This window comes from Ictalurus punctatus, chromosome 2, assembly GCF_001660625.3.
Source record: "Ictalurus punctatus breed USDA103 chromosome 2, Coco_2.0, whole genome shotgun sequence".
Taxonomy (NCBI): domain Eukaryota; kingdom Metazoa; phylum Chordata; class Actinopteri; order Siluriformes; family Ictaluridae; genus Ictalurus; species Ictalurus punctatus.
Window position 1 is genome coordinate 656379 of NC_030417.2, and position 19624 is coordinate 676002.

The 19624-nt window shown below is 38.8% G+C and overlaps 3 protein-coding genes across 3 annotated transcripts; all 3 read right to left on the reverse strand.

The window, feature by feature from the left end:
• Positions 1-2546: 2546 nt before the first annotated feature.
• LOC108275398 (trace amine-associated receptor 13c-like) lies at positions 2547-3596 on the reverse strand. Its single transcript, XM_017486183.1, has one exon. It carries the CDS (start codon positions 3594-3596, stop codon positions 2547-2549), a length of 1050 nt encoding a protein of 349 aa, XP_017341672.1.
• A 2533-nt stretch (positions 3597-6129) lies between these two features.
• LOC108275389 (trace amine-associated receptor 13c-like) lies at positions 6130-7176 on the reverse strand. Its single transcript, XM_017486173.3, has one exon. It carries the CDS (start codon positions 7174-7176, stop codon positions 6130-6132), a length of 1047 nt encoding a protein of 348 aa, XP_017341662.1.
• A 6378-nt stretch (positions 7177-13554) lies between these two features.
• LOC108275381 (trace amine-associated receptor 13c-like) lies at positions 13555-14604 on the reverse strand. Its single transcript, XM_017486162.3, has one exon. It carries the CDS (start codon positions 14602-14604, stop codon positions 13555-13557), a length of 1050 nt encoding a protein of 349 aa, XP_017341651.1.
• Between the last annotated feature and the right edge of the window lie 5020 nt (positions 14605-19624).

The following is a 19624-nucleotide window of genomic DNA, read 5'->3' on the forward strand; positions in this document are numbered from 1 at the left end:
CAGTATTGCCATACCAGGGATCTCACTAGTCTGTTTGATTGATAGAGATTGGGGCTTGCTAGTGATTTCATTGCAGTTGTGCTTCATCTTGCTTGGAAAATGACAGTTTAAAATAAAGCTTAAAATATAGACGTTTCTTGTTTAGTCTGTTCAAATGGTTATTGTTAGTGCATCTGTTATGGAATAAATAGGCTCTTTGTTACACTCCCGCCGGCAGAGGGCGCTGCGGCGTTGAAGCGCAGAGACTGCTGCAGAGAAGCATGCGTGCATGAGACTCTTGGATATGGAGAAGTGCCTCTTGTTTGTTTTGGTTATCCCGCTGTTTAAGCATTAGTTGATTTAACCCAGGTGTTTGTGTTTTGGTTTAATTGAGTTTTGTACTTAAACCCCTCGTGTGGCTGCGCACTTCGCGCAGTATTTACTTTGCAATGTCTAACGAGTATTGGTGTATGGTCACGTTGGTAGCAAGTATGTGTAGCATGCTACCGGTCGTAGCTTCGTGATTGTTTTCGTGCAGTGCCTAGATTGTAGTCTCATGGTTAATCTTATTAAGTATAGACCGCACTCCTGTGTTTTGTTTGTTTGTTTATAAATAAAGACTTTGATCTGCACCTGCATCCGCCTCCAGTCCCGTTTCATAACAGAATACTGCGCCTCGAACGCGGAAGCAGCAGATCACCATGAGCACCGAGTTGGGCCGAGCGTTCTGGGAAAGGAGTAGGCGCATCGACGAAACACTGGCTCAGATCGATCGCCGGCTAATACAACGAGGGCTGCTGCAGCAAGCCGGCCCATGCGGCACGTCGCCACCCGCACAAGTCCCCACGCCCCCGCTGCCGGAGAGCTATGCCGCGCTGCGTGGGCAACAAAGCTACCCGCACTCCTGGAGCCTCCCACTGCAGGGGAATTATACTACGCCATGCAGCCAGCAAAGCTACCCTACCTCCTGGAGCCGCCCACTGCGGGGAATTGCACCACGCTGCCCAGCTCGGAACCGAAGGCTGGCCTAGAACTTTTTTGGGGGGCAACGACGACCGCAGAGCTGCAGCGTGAGGCCTATGGAGAGGCCTCAGCTGTGGAGCTCCTGCCTGAGGTCAACATGGCAACCTCAGGGCTACAGATTGAGGCTTACGGGGAGGTTTCGGCTGTGGAGCTCCTGCACATAGAAGAAGCTGTCCTGCCACCCTGCCCGACTAAGGAGGCTGTCCTGCCGCCCTGCCTGGCCAAGGAGGCTGTCCTGCTGCCCTGCCCAGCTGAGGAAGCTGTCCATCCCAGCTGAGGAAGCTGTCCTCCTGTCCTGCCGAGGAGGCCGTCCTGCTGCCCTGCCCCGCCGGGGACGCTGCCCAGCCTGCCAGCCCCGCCGGGGGCAGCACCCTGACTTTCAGTCCCGCTGGGGGTGGTGCTCCGCCAGTCTGCCGCCCGGCGGAAGCCGCCTCGTTTTCCGTGGCAGCAAGAGACAGCTTCCACAGGGGCCCAGAACCCCCGTTGGAGGGTTTTTTTTTTTTTTTTTCCTCCCGGAGCGCCTTTAGAGCGGGGTTCTGTTACACTCCCTCCGGCAGAGGGCGCTGCGGTGTCGAAGCGCAGAGACTGCTGCAGAGAAGTGCGCATGCATTAGACTCTTGGATATGGACACGTGCCTCTTGTTTGTTTTGGTTATCCCGCTGTTTAAGCATTAGTTGATTTAACCCAGGTGTTTGTGTTTTGGTTTAATTGAGTTTGGTATTTAAACCCCTCGTGTGGCTGCGCACTTCGCGCAGTATTTACTTTACAATGTCTAACGAGTATTGGTGTATGGTCACGTTGGTAGCATGTATGTGTAGCATGCTACCGGTCGTAGCTTCGTGTTTGTTTTCGTGCAGTGCCTAGATTGTAGTCTCATGATTAATCTTGTTAATTATAGACCGCGCTCCCTGTGTTTTGTTTGTTTGTTTATAAATAAAGACTTCGATCTGCGCCTGCATCCGCCTCCAGTCCCGTTTCGTAACACTCTTCCTGCCATATTTAATGAAAAATGTATTTATTAGTACGTTACTACATTTATACCAATTTATTATACACACTGCCTATCAACTCACCCTAACGGACATAATAAATAAAATTGTAATATGACATAAATTAAATGTACTATATAGTATAGTAACTAGACACACTTGGAAAAGTACACATTTTTTCTAATGATACTGTTCTTAGGTGCAGTGAAACAAAGTTGAATCCAGTATTCCTGCCCCACACTGAGTGAATAAAACAGTAGCATTTTAAAATGATGTTATTGTATCCAATTCTGTGTCAAAGCTTCTGTTAGAATATTTCTTTAGGATTGAGGCTTTAAATATAAACAGATTTTTAATTGTAAATGTTCTTAACTACTGTGAAATACTGGCAGACCTTTATATTAGAGTCTACACTGATGTACATCATGAAAGTGAAAGTGTTGGGCATATATAATGTTTAAGGATTGATGACATCTCATCTCTATTGAATTAAACAAACAAACAAAATAACAATTAAAACAAATTTAAGCGGTGCTAATTATAATATATATAACTTCAGGCTGCATAAACCTTTACGTCAGAGGAGTTAGGAGCAAATATTTTTAGTGTAACAATGAGATACAGTGTTTTCCTGAACCATGGATAGAAAAGGCCATATATGATGGGGTTGAATGTTGAATTAATGTAACCCAACCACACAAATAGTTCATATACGATTGCAGGAGTGGTAAAGTTGTAAAGAGGATCAACAACAGATGTAATGAAATATGGCATCCAGCATAAATTAAATGCACCTACAACAATCCCAAGAGTTTTTGCTGCTTTTTTCTCATGCTTCACCTTTTGAAAAATTTTGTTTGAGGTCATATCAGTTCTGTTCTGTTTTGTGCCCTCCATTTTCCTTGCATGCTTTTCTGAAACCAGAAATATTTGAGCATACAGACCAATCATAATACAGACGGGCAAAATGAAAAAAAGAGATGCACATATAGAAGCGCATACCGCGTTAACCAAAAGGAAACATTTTCCGAAACAATCTATAGATGCAATGTGATCTTGTAAGTTTGCTTCATTTGCTTTTGAACCCACAGTGCTGAAAGCATACACTGTAGCCAAAATCCAACTCAGAGCTGCCATAAAACCTGCGACAGGTAGCGTTATTCTTGTAGGGTACTGAAGTGGATAGCACACAGCTTGATATCGATCTGTAGCAATAGAAATCAGATGAAAGATTGATGCGCCGGTGAAGAGAAAGTCAAAAGTAGAATGCCAATAGCAGAATTCTTTTCCGAAGTACCAGCAGCCATCCACAGTCCTGACCATGCTGAAAGGCATGATTGTGACTCCCAGAAGTAGATCCACCAGAGCCAGAGACATCACCAAAATGTTTGTAGGTGTATGAAGTTGTTTGAAATGAGCTATAGAGATGATGACCACAAAATTCCCTACAATTGTAATGGCCAGTACAAACACCAGTATCGAATATAATACAGTTTTTGCCACCACATTATGAGACATTTTCACACATGAGACATTTGATTCAGGATAACAGTACTCTATAAAATCTTCTACTTCAAGTACAGCTGAATTTTGAGCTTCCATCATCCTTCAAGAGCTAATAATGTCAGGAATACAGACACAATTCTATGATCTGGAGCCAAGGTGATTTTGCAACTACTGTGCAAAGTGGTTCTTTAAGAAATGTTGGTAGTTATATTTGTACACAGGTCAAGTAATGAGACCATCTGGGGGATAGCAGTCCAGTAGAAACAAAGTTACTTCCCCTTTAGATCATCAGGGAACTAAAAACAGGTCTGTTGCTATGCACATTAGGCATACATGTGAAATGAACAAAATGTCTTAGTATGGCTGATATTTTAGGTGGAAAACTACATGAAGGAAAGTCAGTATTCATTTTTAGACATGTTTGTTAGTTATTTATAATGAACACAGATTGGCGCATATTGTAGGCCAACATGAGTGAACCTCTGGTTTTAATTAAGTGCACAACCCCAATTCCAAAAAAGTATGGGAAATGCAAAAAAAAAAAAGAAACCAAAAGACTCGTTGCCTTATTTTGCGCTTCATCATGTGGTACACATTCTCAGTCGTGAGCTACTAGCTGTTAAGTTGGCGTTGGAGGAATGGAGGCATTGGCTTGAGGGAGCCGAGCACTTTTTCATTGTTTGGACCGACCACGAGAACCAGTCTGCCAAGCATCTGAACTCCCATCAGGCATGCTGGGCCTTGTTCTTTGGTTGATTAAATTTTACCATCACCTACCATCTGGGCTTTAAGAACACTAAACCAGACATGCTCTCCCGCCAATTCGCCCTTATGTCTCAAAAAAGATCGTGTATCAAATGATTGTTTGTTAGAAAAGCATGAAGTTATATTTGCATCCTGCTGGGTGAAAGAGACGACCTGGGACATAATAGTCTAATAGGAATGGAATTACCTTTACTTCTGAACAACATGGACCAAAAATATGTATATACTGGCCATGCAAATATGTAACTGGTTTTTAATTTTAACATGGATTAGTCTTTGAAATTTTCTTTTGTTAATCTTTTGCTAAAATATTATAAATGACAGGTTTCACCATAATGTTGAATTTTACTAACCATCTATGTCCAGTGCTGCTAAGCATCACGTGTGAGCAGTCGATAATTTACCCAGCTCGTTTATTCATTTGGACATCTGAATCCATATTACAATGTATGGATCTGTTGGAAATTATTGAGTTTTTTTTGTTTATACTCTAGTGTGTTTACAGTGGTTTATAAGTGGAGTAACTTCTCTAATCTTGTTCGGATGTTATTAAGCATGTAGACCAGTGTTTCATTACCTTTAATATTTGACAGTGTACAAAGTTTTAGTGAGTGTCTGATTTAAGGTGGGGTTTAGGGGTTAAAGTTATGCCCAGGCTCTAAATTGTAGGGTGGAAAATAACCATCATACCCTCACTATTAATGATGAGATTTATAGAAATATACATATAAAGAAAGATCACTAAGGGCCTAAAATAAGAAAGTACGTTACAATAATTGATTCCGTATCTAATTTATCTGAGTGATTATTGGCAAAGAAGTGCGTAGTAGATATCATGAGCATTTCAGTGAAAAATTGAGGCCCTGACAGTAAAGGATGTGATCAAGGGATAGCATGAAAAAGATTTTTTTTAAACATCACTAGCCACAGTGGCTGATTTATTTAGCTTGTTTTGCGGCTGATTTGTGCTTGCCAGCAAAATGGTATCTATTAGTGAGTTAAACTCGACCTCAGTAATGATTATTTGGTGATGTTTTCTGTCTTCAGGAAGCATATACCATTGAAAATATTGATGTTTACCAGAGATATAGACTTGGATATAGATCTAGATTTAGACCTATATGTCATATAATCTCAATGAGGCCTTTGCAGTATTGCCATACCAGGGATCTCACTAGTCTGTTTGATTGATAGAGATTGGGGCTTGCTAGTGATTTCATTGCAGTTGTGCTTCATCTTGCTTGGAAAATGACAGTTTAAAATAAAGCTTAAAATATAGACGTTTCTTGTTTAGTCTGTTCAAATGGTTATTGTTAGTGCATTGCATCTGTTATGGAATAAATAGGCTCTTCCTGTCATATTTAATGCAAAATGTATTTATTAGTACATTACTACATTTATACCAATTTATTATACACACTGCCTATCAACTCACCCTAATGGATATAATAAATACAATTGTAATATGACATAAATTTACTATATAGTATAGTAACTAAACACACTTGGAAAAGTACACATTTTGTTGAATGATACTGTTCTTAGGTGCAGTGAAACAAAATTGAATCCAGTATTCCTGCCCCACACTGAGTGAATAAAACAGTAACATTTTAAAATGTTGTTATTGTATCCAATGCTGTGTCAAAGCTTCTGTTAGAATATTTCTTTAGGATTGAGTCTTTTAATATAAACAGATTTTTAATTGTAAATGTTCTTAACTACTGTGAAATACTGGCAGACCTTTATATTAGAGCATGTATAATTCTATGTTTAAGGATTGGTGACATGTCATCTGTATTGAATTAAACAAACAAACAAAAAACATTTAAAACAAATTCATTCTGTGCTAATTATAATATATATAACATCAGGTTGCATAAACCTTTATGTCAGAGGAGTTACGAGCAAATATTTTCAGTGTAAGAATGAGGTACAGTGCTTTTCTGAACCATGGATAGAAAAGACCATATATGATGGGGTTTAAAGTTGAATTAATGTAACCCAACCACACAAACACTTCATAAAGACTAGGAGGGGTGGTAAAGTTCAAAAAAGGATCAACAACAGATGTAATGAAATATGGCATCCAACAGAAATGGAATGCACTTACAACGATTCCAAGGGTTTTTGCTGCTTTGTTCTCATGTTTTACCCTTTGTGAAACCTTTATGGTTCTGTTGTGTCTGCTTTGTTTTGTGGCCCCAATTTTAATTGCATGCCTTGTGGAAATTAAATATATTTGAGCATACAGACAAATCATGAAGGAGCATGGCAAAATTAAACCTATAAATGTGCTTAAAACAGCACATAGTGCATTGATCAAAAAAATACAGCTTCCCAAACAGTTTATAGATGCAGCGTAGTCATCCAGGTTTTCCACATTTGCTTTTGTTAACAGTAGACTGTAAGAATACCCTGCAGCTATAGTCCAACTCAAAGCTGCCATAAGCCACGCAACACGTTTAGTCACTCTTGTAGGATACTGAAGCGGATGGCACACAGCTTGATAACGATCTACAGCTATAAAAATCAGGTGGAAAATTGATGCACCGGTGAACAAGAAGTCAAAACTAGAATGCCAAAAGCAAAATTCTTCGCTGAAGTACCAGCAGCCATCCACAGACCTGACCATGCTGAACGGCATGACTGTGAGTCCCAGAAGCAGATCCACCAGAGCCAAAGACATCACCAATATGTTTGTAGGTGTGTGAAGTTGTTTGAAATGAGCTATAGAAATGATGACCATTGAGTTCCCTAGAATTGTAATAACTGTTGCAAACACCAGTAATGAATATAGCACGGTTCTAGCCACTACATTTTGAGAAATTTTCACACAGGAGACATTTGATTCAGGATAACAGTACTCTCTCAAATCTGCTGCTTCTAATAAAGATGAATTTGGAGCGTCGAGCATCCTTCAATTTGAAGATGTCAAACGTGTGTAGAACAGCTTTTGATTTGCGGTCTAAGAAATACTAGTAGTTATATTTACTTACTAGTTGAGTAAAGAGACCGCTTGGGAAATAGTAGTCCAATAGCAACAAAGTTACACCCCTCTTTGATCAACAGGAAACTGTATCTATCTATCTATCTATCTATCTATCTGTCTCTCTCTCTCTCTCTCTCTCTCTCTCTATATATATATATATATATATATATATATATATATATATATATATATATATACTACAATGAACACAGATTTGTATTTAATATTTATTTAATGTCTGTTACTAAATATTTAAAAATATATAGACAACTGTCAATTGTGGCTTAAGGACAAGAAATGTTGCACATCTCACTTGTATATTTAAAGGTTTAAATACATATTTTACTGGCTCACTCTCTAACTAGCCAAGTTCAGTACTTTTTGTTGTGCCTCGGAGGTTAAGGTTCATTGTTCATTGCTGGACTGAGAGTTCACATCAAAGGCCTGCCAGAGAACTGTTGAGCAAGGCCGTTGAGTAAGGACTTTGAAAACCTCCACATCTTTTCGAACTGCTGTTCATGCTCTGTCACAGCAAAGTGTAACACATTTGGAGGAAAGTGCTGTCTAACCACTTCTGTATACATGAGATCACAGATTCATGAGATGAGATCTGAGATCTTCTCGTTTTACTGCATGGACAGAGTAATAGAGTCTGGGAAGTCAAGGGGAAGTGGAGTTTGTCTGATGGTAAACAGCAGCTGGTGCAACAGCACGTGCCTTATCCCACTCATGTGCTACTGCACTCCCAACCTGGAGATCCTGACCATTAAATATAGCCATTTCTACCTTCCTCTGGAATTTACCTCGGTCATAGTAAGTGCCGTTTATATTCCACCTCAGACAGTCTCAACCCCTTTTTGGAATATTGGACCATGCCTAGATACAAATAAAGGCTGAAACAGGAAGTTCCGGTTCATAGGTAGGTCGCTCACTGGACGGACCAATCTGTGGCTGCTTTGCAGGATACTCCTAGATGAGGCAGACTGGGACATGTTGAAGCACAGTTCTGATGACATCAATGAGTTTATGGAAGGAGTTGTGGGATTTATCTGGAAACTGATGGATGATGCAGTCCACAAACCCATCATCAGAACATTTCCTAACCAGAAGTTGTGGGTGGATAAAACCATCCATGATGCTCTGAGATAGCTCACCGCTGCCTATAACATGTGGCTACAGTGTGTGCAGAATGGTGAAAGAGGCAAAGCGATGCTACAGGAAGAAACTAGTCACAGTTCTAACAGTGTGGCATTTTGTGACAGTAGTTGCTGTCTGTTTTTCTTCTGTACCATTTTCAAAATAGCAACAATTGAGGACACTCTCTCTTTGCCAACTGGTGTCCAGCAGCTTTGTCAATGTTTTCACAGTACTGGTACCACCCATTTTGCTGGGATCTGGTCAAGTTCTTCTCTATTTGCTGTTCTTTGTGTGTGTCCGAATACATGCCAATATACAGTACTGATCCTGGCCTCTAAAACTACTGTCTGTGCAGAAATATTGATCCCCAAATTCTGCATTATGACTTACACAATTACTGATACTTTTGAAACAATACAGAAGACGAAACTGTGCCATACATTTTCCGACTTACGTTGAACTTTGAGGGTTGAGAGAGTTTTTAAAACTGCAAAGAAATGCGATAGTTATCACGATGAGCCACAATAAAAGCAAAGTCTCACTCGCATGTGCTTTTGACGTTCCACAACGGTTAACTATGCCTGTCCCAGTTGTATGGACTCTGTGGCACTTGGTGCTTTGTCTGGATTCCATTCCACCTTTCGCTCCCCTCAATTCCTTAACAGAAGGTATAGACAGATAGACAGGTTGATACGTGAAACCAGGGAAACTTGAACATCTCAACGGTGAGGATGAACTGGTTTAAACCCTGATGTTAGGCCGTTTTAAGTGCTGGCTGGTTCCCGCTGCCGCCAGCGACTAGAGTTCTGAGAGCTAGTGCAAACTCTGTGGCTGAGCTAGCTTGGAGTTTGTCATGCCTAGCTGCTGCTGCTTTTCAATAAGACAGCCTTGGTCCTCTAAAGCCAGTGGCTAATCAAGCATACCTGCTGCATCCATGCTGATGACAAAGTGTTTTGCCTGGCAGAGAGGGCTGCAGGTGCAGGTTAAAATGGTTTATTACGACATATACAGGCACAATAATAAGGCTTGGCATGTCAAAAGAGTACTCAACACTGAGTGATACCGTGTCTGTAGGCCGCAAAGCAGATTGGGAATTCCAGTTTGCAGTGGCCATGTTTGTAGGCCGTGATGCATTCTTGGAGTTGTAGATATGGCGCTGACCTGACAGCAGGGATTATTTGCTATATCATAATTTGTGTACCCTACAAATAAGTGTGGGTCTGTGTACAGAGGGTTATTCAGCGTTTGAATTACCTTCCAGCTTTTAGCATGTGCCTAGTTTAGTTTTGTTGGTGTGTAATTTACATATGGTCTCATATTGCCAACAGAAATGTCCAGTGCAGTTGGGATTTGGGGGTGGCTCAACCTTTTTGCTACACCTTTTAAGTTTTAGGTCTGTAAAAACAAAATCTCAAGCTATTCTTGTGCTAAACTGCATGGGTACTAACAGATATATTGCTTAAATTCATGCATAGATTAATGTGTCACACAACTAAGACAACCTAAGTTGTGTGACACATAATAAGAAAAGCACTTTGTTAGGCAGTGACCATTTCAGTTCAGATGTATTCTTTGCATTTCATTATAATGAAGAAATTATCATTTTACAAATTACAGTTGACTCTTTTATTCAATTCAGTCCTTGCATTATGGATAAACATACAAAAAACAAAAGGTAATGTTTTGATTTACAAGTGTCTAAGGTACTCAAGAGAGCAGTTATCACCTCCCACATTTAATGATGGAGAATCTCTCACGGGTATCCTTCTAATTAAAGGTGTTTCTGACAAAATAACTTATTGACTTCACACTCTCATACAATTGGTTATTGTTGTTTATTAGGACTACCTAATTATTATCAAAACAATAATTCCCCGATCGTTTGCAGTACTGAGGGACAAAATGATGTTGCACAAATATTTTGCTTCCATGAATCAAAACAAATTAGTGTCAAGTTTATGTGACAGAGAATCTCTCACAGGTATCCTTGCAATCAAAGTTGTTACTGGCAAAAATAGCTTGTTGACTTCACACTCTCATCTAATTGATGTCATCTGAAACCACAGACTAATTAGACCTCTTCAAGATTACATCAGCCTGTGTGGTCACTAGCAGTACATGGGTTTATTTCACACAAAGAAAGAGCAAGTATATGATGACTTGGCCCAAACATTAGAATTCTGTGCATGCGAAACATACACAGAAACATAAATTATCAAATGAAATGATAAAACTCTAATCAGTATGGTTTAGTAGTAGTTTCACTGTTTGACTGTTCTAGTTGGTCTTGCTTTGTTCCATGAGAGACCTGTTGATTAAACATTCACTGGAATTTATGATATTCTCTAATATGTGACATGCCAAAAAGGATGTTATTTGTATTCGTTATTCATCAGAATGAAAATAAATGTGATCAGTGCCCTTAACTGTTCATATCTGTTGTATGCCATAAACCAGTGCCAGTGACACTATCAAAATATGTGTAGGCATGTGAAGTTGTTTAAAATGAGCTATGGAATTAATATCCACATAATTCCCTAGAATTGTAACAACCATTCCTGAGCCCAAAAATATCAAACCTTTTTACCATTTTACTGGCCTTAGGATAAGCATTTCCCACACGGGAGACATTTGAATCAGGATAACTGTACTCATTCAAATCTGCCCCTTCCAGTAAAGATGAATTTGCAGCTTCCAGCATCATTCAACCTGAAACTATGTGCAACAGTCTATGATCTGCAGTCTCATGTAAAAAAATGATTCTTACTTTAAGAAAGTCAGTAGTCATATTTACTAACTAGTTTTAGTAAAGAGTTATTTATGCTATTATTATGCTATTAAATACGTACAAATGCATAGATAGCTGTCATCTTTGACTGAAAAATGTTGCAGATCTCACCTTTAGATTTAAATGTTTGATTTATGATCTTAATGGCCTATTTGCTATCTAGACCAGTCCAATAATGTTAAGCATTATTTGTCAGAAAGGGATTTTTCTTTTTTCCTGGATTTTATTTATTTATTTATTTATTTATTTATTTATTTCATATAACCCATTATTAATAACATAAGTGTTTGCAAAACAATACGTGAATTCTAACATGACTCAGGGTATTATGAATATATCACTGCAAATTAAGGCCCTGGCAGACAAAGCAATAGGCCAAGGGATAGCATGAAAAGGAAAGGGCCAAAGATTGATTTTGTTTTGATTTGTTTGAGCTATATGTTCTTGAAAATGTTAATGTATTGAACTTGAATTCCAATATAGTTATATTCAACAGCACCTGCACAGTACAACATCCAACACCAACACAGTTTATCCAAGGTCTGCAAATTAACAGTGGGTGCTGACTTTTCGGAGTGAGAAAAAGTCACCAATTTCCTGCTGCAGACCTGGTTTTGCCTCCTGAGTTGTTGCACTTGTTATGTAACTTCTTAAGTGTTGCAATGAAAAAGACTTTCCTGGGGACATACAGTAGTTTTTGCCACTTGCTGTTGCCTGCGTTTCCTCTTTTCAGCAGTTTCACAATACCAATGTTTGGGAGCACTTTCTCTTTCTTTTTGCCAGCTATAATATTACTGGTACCACAAATTTTGTTGGGATCTAGTCAAGTCCTGTTGTCCTATTTGCCATTCTTTGGGTGCATTCTGTTGTTCTGAGTGATGTTTATTATTCCCCTGCCCCTTTATTGGCACTTATGCACTAGATTCCTGATCCTGGCCTCTCAAACTACTGGCCATGCAAAAATATTGAATAGTGAAAAATATGCAGTGCCACACTAATGTTTCCAGCTTATGTTGAAATATGAGTGTTAAATGACTCATTTTTTATACTTATACTATACTAACTATGCTTATTGTATGCTGTCTAACCAGTCTTTTTATATTACTACATGTTAATGGACTAGACTTGTCCTTCAGATTTGTTGCTTAACCTCTAACATTTTAGCAGTATGTTTAAAATAAACTGCAATCAGAAAATGATCGCAAAACAAAGCTACAAGTACTAGAGATTTGATCTGGAGCTTAGATCTGTCTGTGATTATGTGAAATATTTTGGCCTAGTAAGTCATTACTGATAACTGAAGTTGTGCGAGACAATCAGAAAAGCATTTTCTTAGTCAGTGAGAGCAAAGGATCACAAATATTGTTTGTACCAATCTGAAAAAATGCAGAAGTGATCATTTTACGAATTATAATTGACCGTTATATTCAATTCAGGTTTTTCATTATTGATAACTACAAAATGAGAATGAAAGAATGTATTGATTTACAATCAAATCTAATCTAATATGCTCAAGAGGCCTTTTTTCACGTTTTACATTTATTAATGGAGAATCTCTCACAGGTATCAAAGGTGTTACTGTCAAAAGCTGTTTACTTTGCACTCTTATCTAATATTGGTTATTAAAAACTAATGAGACATGTACAGGATTACGTCAGCCTGTGTGCTGTCACTCTGATCATCAGTAATACATTGTTTATGTCACACAATGAGACAGCAAGTACAGGATGATTTGGCACAAACATTAGACTTCTATGCATGAAAAACATACATAGATACATAAAGTATCTAACGAAATTGGAAAACCTAAATTATCTTTTCACATTCCTGGGTGTGTAATATCTATAACACATTCACTGTCACATATGAAACTTTGTAATCCTGTAGAACACTTGTATTCATTGAAAATCTATGAGGCATCGTGCATTCCTGGCAGATGTGTGGACACATCGATCGTTATAGTTGGCAGTATACTGGGAAACGGTACACATTTCCCCAAACCTTTTTTATAAGCACAAACATTATCTACAAGTTCATCAAATATAACCACTGATTAACCTCTTTTTATTTGCATAATTTAATTAAAATTGTCCTCTACTCATTCTGTCAAAGCAACTTGCACAAGCATCACAAGCCCCTCTTTTCTGGAATAAGGCCTTGTCTACTGTGAAACACTGGCCATTTAAATGGCCAAGTAATAGCCATTTCAACACTGTCAAGCTTGTTAGACCCAAGACATGACTAATCCAGTTATTATAGTGTACCCAAATAATGACTGCATACCAATTCAAATACAATCTGTTCTCTTCATTGTCCATATCTATTTTAAGCAATAAATACTTTTTAGTATTCTAACTATTTAAGTATTAAAATTTCTTTCAAGCCGCATAAACTTTTATGTCAGAGGAGTTAGGAGCAAATATTTTTAGTGTAACAATGAGATACAGTGTTTTCCTGAACCATGGATAGAAAAGGCCATATATGATGGGGTTGAATGTTGAATTAATGTAACCCAACCACACAAATAGTTCATATACGATTGCAGGAGTGGTAAAGTTGTAAAGAGGATCAACAACAGATGTAATGAAATATGGCATCCAGCATAAATTAAATGCACCTACAACAATCCCAAGAGTTTTTGCTGCTTTTTTCTCATGCTTCACCTTTTGAAAAATTTTGTTTGAGGTCATATCAGTTCTGTTCTGTTTTGTGCCCTCCATTTTCCTTGCATGCTTTTCTGAAACCAGAAATATTTGAGCATACAGACCAATCATAATACAGACGGGCAAAATGAAAAAAAGAGATGTACTTATAGAAGCGCATATCGCATTAACTAAAAAGAAACAATTTCCGAAACATTCTATAGATGCAATGTAATCTTGTAAGTTTGCTTCATTTGCTTTTGAACCCACAGTGCTGAAAGCATACACTGTAGCCAAAATCCAACTCAGAGCTGCCATAAAACCTGCGACAGGTAGAGTTATTCTTGTAGGGTACTGAAGTGGATAGCACACAGCTTGATATCGATCTGTAGCAATAGAAATCAGATGAAAGATTGATGCGCCGGTGAAGAGAAAGTCAAAAGTAGAATGCCAATAGCAGAATTCTTTTCCGAAGTACCAGCAGCCATCCACAGTCCTGACCATGCTGAAAGGCATGACTGTGATTCCCAGAAGTAGATCCACCAGAGCCAGAGACATCACCAAAATGTTTGTAGGTGTGTGAAGTTGTTTGAAATGAGCTATAGAGATGATGACCACAAAATTCCCTACAATTGTAATGGCCATTGCAAACACCAGTATCGAATATAATACAGTTTTTGCCACCACATTATGAGACATTTTCACACATGAGACATTTGATTCAGGATAACAGTACTCTATAAAATCTTCTACTTCAAGTACAGCTGAATTTTGAGCTTCCACCATCCTTCAAGAGCTAATAATGTCAGGAATACAGACGCAATTCTATGATCTGGAGCCAAGGTGATTTTGCAACTACTGTGCAAAGTGGTTCTTTAAGAAATGTTGGTAGTTATATTTGTACACAGGTCAAGTAATGAGACCATCTGGGGGATAGTAGTCCAGTAGAAACAAAGTTACTTCCCCTTTAGATCATCAGGGAACTAAAAACAGGTCTGTTGCTATGCACATTAGGCATACATGTGAAATGAACAAAATGTCTTAGTATGGCCGATATTTTAGGTGGAAAACTACATGAAGGAAAGTCAGTATTCATTTTTAGACATGTTTGTTAGTTATTTATAATGAACACAGATTGGCGCATACTGTAGGCCAACATGAGTGAACCTCTGGTTTTAATTAAGTGCACAACCCCAATTCCGAAAAAGTATGGGAAATGCAAAAAAAAAAAAAACCAAAAGACTCATTTGAAAATAAAATTCACCCTGTGCTGTATTGAAAACACATTATTTACACATTATTTGAAGTTTTACTTTGTGAATTTAATTTATTTTTGTAAATAACATTACACTTTCAAATCTGATTACTGCAACACACTCCCCACTGTTGGGACAGTCAACTGTTTACCGCTGTGTAACATAATTTTTTCTTTAATGACACTTATTAAGTGTTTTGGCGCTGAAGACACCAGTTGATTAAGCTTAGCAAGTACAATTTTCCCCCATTCATCCATTATGCATTTTTTTTAGCTGCATGATTGTAAGGGGCCTTCGTTGCCTTATTTTGCGCTTCATCATGTGGTACACATTCTCAGTCGTGAGCTACTAGCTGTTAAGTTGGCGTTGGAGGAATGGAGGCATTGGCTTGAGGGAGCCAAGCACTTTTTCATTGTTTGGACCGACCACGAGAACCAGTCTGCCAAGCATCTGAACTCCCATCAGGCATGCTGGGCCTTGTTCTTTGGTTGATTAAATTTTACCATCACCTACCATCTGGGCTCTAAGAGCGCTAAACCAGACATGCTCTCCCGCCAATTCGCCCTCGAAGAGGAGGACCTAAATCCCGACACCATACTCCCTTCCTCCTGTGTTGTGGGGGTTGTCAGATAGGAGATCGAGGTGGTGGTCTGGAGAGCACAATGCACCCAACCTAATCCAGGTAATAGTGTTCCTGGTTGTCTGTTTGTACTGGACTCTGTATGTTCCCATGTCCTCCAGTGGGGTCACTGCTCCTGATTTGCCTGTCGCTCTGACTCCAATTGCACCCTAGGCCTGCTGAAGCGATGTTTCTGGTGGCCGACCATGGAAGCTGACACCCGGGCCTTCGTCAATGCTTATACCATGAGCACCAGGAGCAAAGCCTCAGACCATGCGCCGGCCAGCCTGCTGCAACCCTTGCCTGTTTTCAGCTGCCCCTGGTTCCATATTGCCTTAGACTTAGTCACCAGTCTGCCTCCCTCGCAAGGTAAAACCACCATCCTGACCATCATAGATCGTTTTTCTAAGGCAGTACACTTTATTGCTCTCCCAAAGCTCCCCACAGCCCGTGAGACCGCAGACCTTGTGACTAACCATGTCTTTGGCTACATGGTGTCCCCTAGGAATTAGTGTCTGACCGTGGACCCCAGTTTGTTTCTCAGTTATAGAAAGCTTTCTGTAAAGGCCTGTTCACACGGGACATTTTTTGCAGCGTGTTAAACGGTCTGTTTTTCAACACGTTTTCTTGTGTTCACACCCATGCATTAAACATGGGTAACACGCTGAAATGAAATTGCAAATTCACTCCCTTACAGTAGATGGTGCTTATTGAAAATCACAAATACCCATGTACACAAGGTGGCACTGCACAACTTTCCATTTCTGACAGCCACATATCAGTGAGAAGAAGAAGAGCGTCAGTATTTACGTCTTTGCGAAAATCCGTTCACACACTTTTTGCGTACTGGCCAACTGAGTTTAATACATAATATCTATAAGAACTAGTGCTCACTACAGCAACTGATATATAATATTTTTAATCTAAATCTTCCCTCAGTTGGTGTAGTGATGACAGTGCTGGAGAGTGTTGTCTAATACAATCTTCCAAACTCTCCCACATGTGTTCAGGTGGGTTGAGACCTGGTGACTGCGAAGGCCATAATATATTATTTGCATCATCAAACTGTTCAGTGACTCCAACAAATTTTCACACAGAACATTAAACATTTAACTGATGTAACTTATCCAGACATGTACCATTATCTGGTTGATACCAAGTGTGTCTATATGAGAGATGTGGCTAAAAGTGTATTGCTGTCTGGATGCTTAAAATTATTTCTTTAGCGGAAAATTGAGAACATTTTGTTCGTACAATGTGGAAGACATTTGTGTTTGGTACTCTGCATGGTTCGGTGCTAAGATGGGGTGCGGGGGGGGGGGGGGGGGGGGGGGTTATTAATGGACATTGTATTGGGTTAATGCAATATGTTAGCAAATACTATTGTTATTGTTTAAAATGCATTGGTGCATGTTGGAATTAACATTAACCAAGCGTAATAAGTGATGGAAAATTGTTGTTTACTGTTATCTTTTGTAAATTTATGCAGTTAGCTAATGTTACACAATACAGCTTTTATTGTAAAATGTTACTCATCAAACTAGATAGCTAGATAACTAATGTGAACTGCTACTTTCCTAATTATAACCCACAGAACATTTAGAAATGTAATGGAAATACAAACCTGGCATTTTCACCACAAACGTATCAAAATGCTAGCTAGCTACACATGAAAACAATGACTGTGGCACAATGCTGGCTCAAATTATGCTACATCATACTTAAATAGTGCACGTAAAGAAATACAAATAATTCAATGGCAAAAAATGACATTTATTTACCAGAGATAAAATGATTAGTATACAGCCTTCTGACTTCACTGCTGCATTCCAGGCATCACATTGTGTGGTTCGTTTTTTGGAAGTCTAAAACACTTTAATTTCTGAAAGTAGGTTAGATCCAGGCCTGAGGGAGCATCCAACCACCGAACAACATGGTCCTAATTTTAATGCTGACATTTGCAATTTCACAGTTAAATACGTTATCGCAACCTCACTGTGCACAAAGCGCCTCCCACTGTTGTTTTGAACGTGCTTGACAACTTTGTCTGAAGAACAAAGACGTCACTTCCTTAAACTGACGAATAGCCATTGAAATGGACTGTACACAGGAACATAAGGGAACGGGGAAACAACAGGAGCCTTGGCCCAGAACATGACAACCACACAGAACTGTAAATGGAAATTGGACTGTATATGACATGAAAAGTGAAATCAATGATGGGAATTCAAAAAGCACCTTAAACTTGAGCTGAAAATCAGAGATTCGTGCACCAAAGTGTCCAAAAATGGTAGCCTTGACCTTGTTGATTTTGTGCATATTTTAAACATGCTACATTTTTGAGAAGGCTTTTTCTTTTCTCGCCTGATACATGGACTTTTGAATGACATCAGGAAAGCTGCCGTTGTGTAAAGGCTCACGTGTGACACAGTGAGCTATGAGCAGTAGTGTAAATCAGCAAGTCCAAAACATTTGCTCATATGGGTTTCAGTAAAGTGAACATGTTTTAGTCTGAATGAGCAGAGCTGTTATTATAGCATAACAGAACAATAACAATCTGGTTTCTCAGTAATTATGTTACTGATTGGTGTGGTATACTGATTCTAATTTGAGTAAACATTATGAAATGTCAATATATTAGTAGTGACCGGTTATTGAGTGTATTGGTATACCCCTTATGATGTGGCTAGGTGTATTGCCTGATGTTGGCTCCAGTTCCTTGATCATTAGCAATACTGAAAGACAGGAAGATTTGGCCTTGAGTCAAAACAAATTTAGTGCCAAAAGTTTGATTGAAATGTGAAAGTTTATTATTTTATTTCAATTTTCTTACCTTACATTTATTTACTTTGCTCATTAGCACCGTACAGTCATCTGCCTTTCTGCTTGGTACAACATCTATGAATTTTTAAATGCTCAAATCGTTCATTAGGAAATATAAGTTTGATTAATTTGATTATAAACCAGTTTCAGGCAGCCCCTTTTATCTAGTTCAGATCATAGCACATACGAATAGGAGAAAATATATGAATCATACATGTACAAATATTTCCTTCATTATTTAGGCTCCATGATCCAACATAAACAGTCTTACTATAGGTACTTTACAATCTGTTACTCTTGTGATAAGGGCTGGACTGCATGACTTTACTTGTGTAGTTTGATTTACCTGTACCTTTCAGCAAAGTCTAATCATAGATGCCAACTTAGAGAAGGCCTGAGGTTTATGTAAAGAGATTCATCTTTATATGTACCTGATAAACAAATGTGCTGTTGCTATTACTTATGACAGCCATTAGAAATAATCTGCCCAAGTATATTGTTTTCCTTGATGGCCTTTCAGTTGCCTAAATTATCATTTATTGGCCTTATAAATTCTAGTCTCTAGTTGAGTGCTCTTACGTGTGTATATACTGTATATAATGTATGTACTTTATATAGAAATTTTAGAGATGTCCTGATTAGGCCATATCTTTATCATACATCTGGTTTGAACTATAAACCAAGATCTACTCTACAACAGAGACATTTATGTTGTAGAAACTGTAAATTGGACTGTGTATGGAAGAAAAAAGGAAAAAAAGTGGTGCAATTAGATAAGGCCAGATGGATTCAGGATTCAGCAGTTATGGTGGACATGACATTGTGTGTGTAGTTAATCAGCACTAAGCTGCAAGATTGAGCAAGCTTAAAATGAAAATCACAGTCTCTTGATTTCAGTAAACATGACAAAATATCAATACATGTACTGTTATTGACCGTTTATTGGGTGTATTAGTATGGCCCTCATGATGTGTCCTTGTGTGTTAACTGATGTGGGCTCCAATATTTTTTACTGGCCTCAGTAGTACAGGTCTGAAGACATTTTGTTTAATGTCCACTTTCATGTCCATTTTGCATTACCTGTAGACTTGTCAAGGCTTTTTCTTCA

What these genes read in the sequence shown, in the direction of transcription:
- LOC108275389 (XM_017486173.3), bottom strand. Translation starts at nt 7,176, where the DNA reads ATGCTCGACGCTCCAAATTCATCTTTATTAGAAGCAGCAGATTTGAGA.
- LOC108275398 (XM_017486183.1), bottom strand. Translation starts at nt 3,596, where the DNA reads ATGATGGAAGCTCAAAATTCAGCTGTACTTGAAGTAGAAGATTTTATA.
- LOC108275381 (XM_017486162.3), bottom strand. Translation starts at nt 14,604, where the DNA reads ATGGTGGAAGCTCAAAATTCAGCTGTACTTGAAGTAGAAGATTTTATA.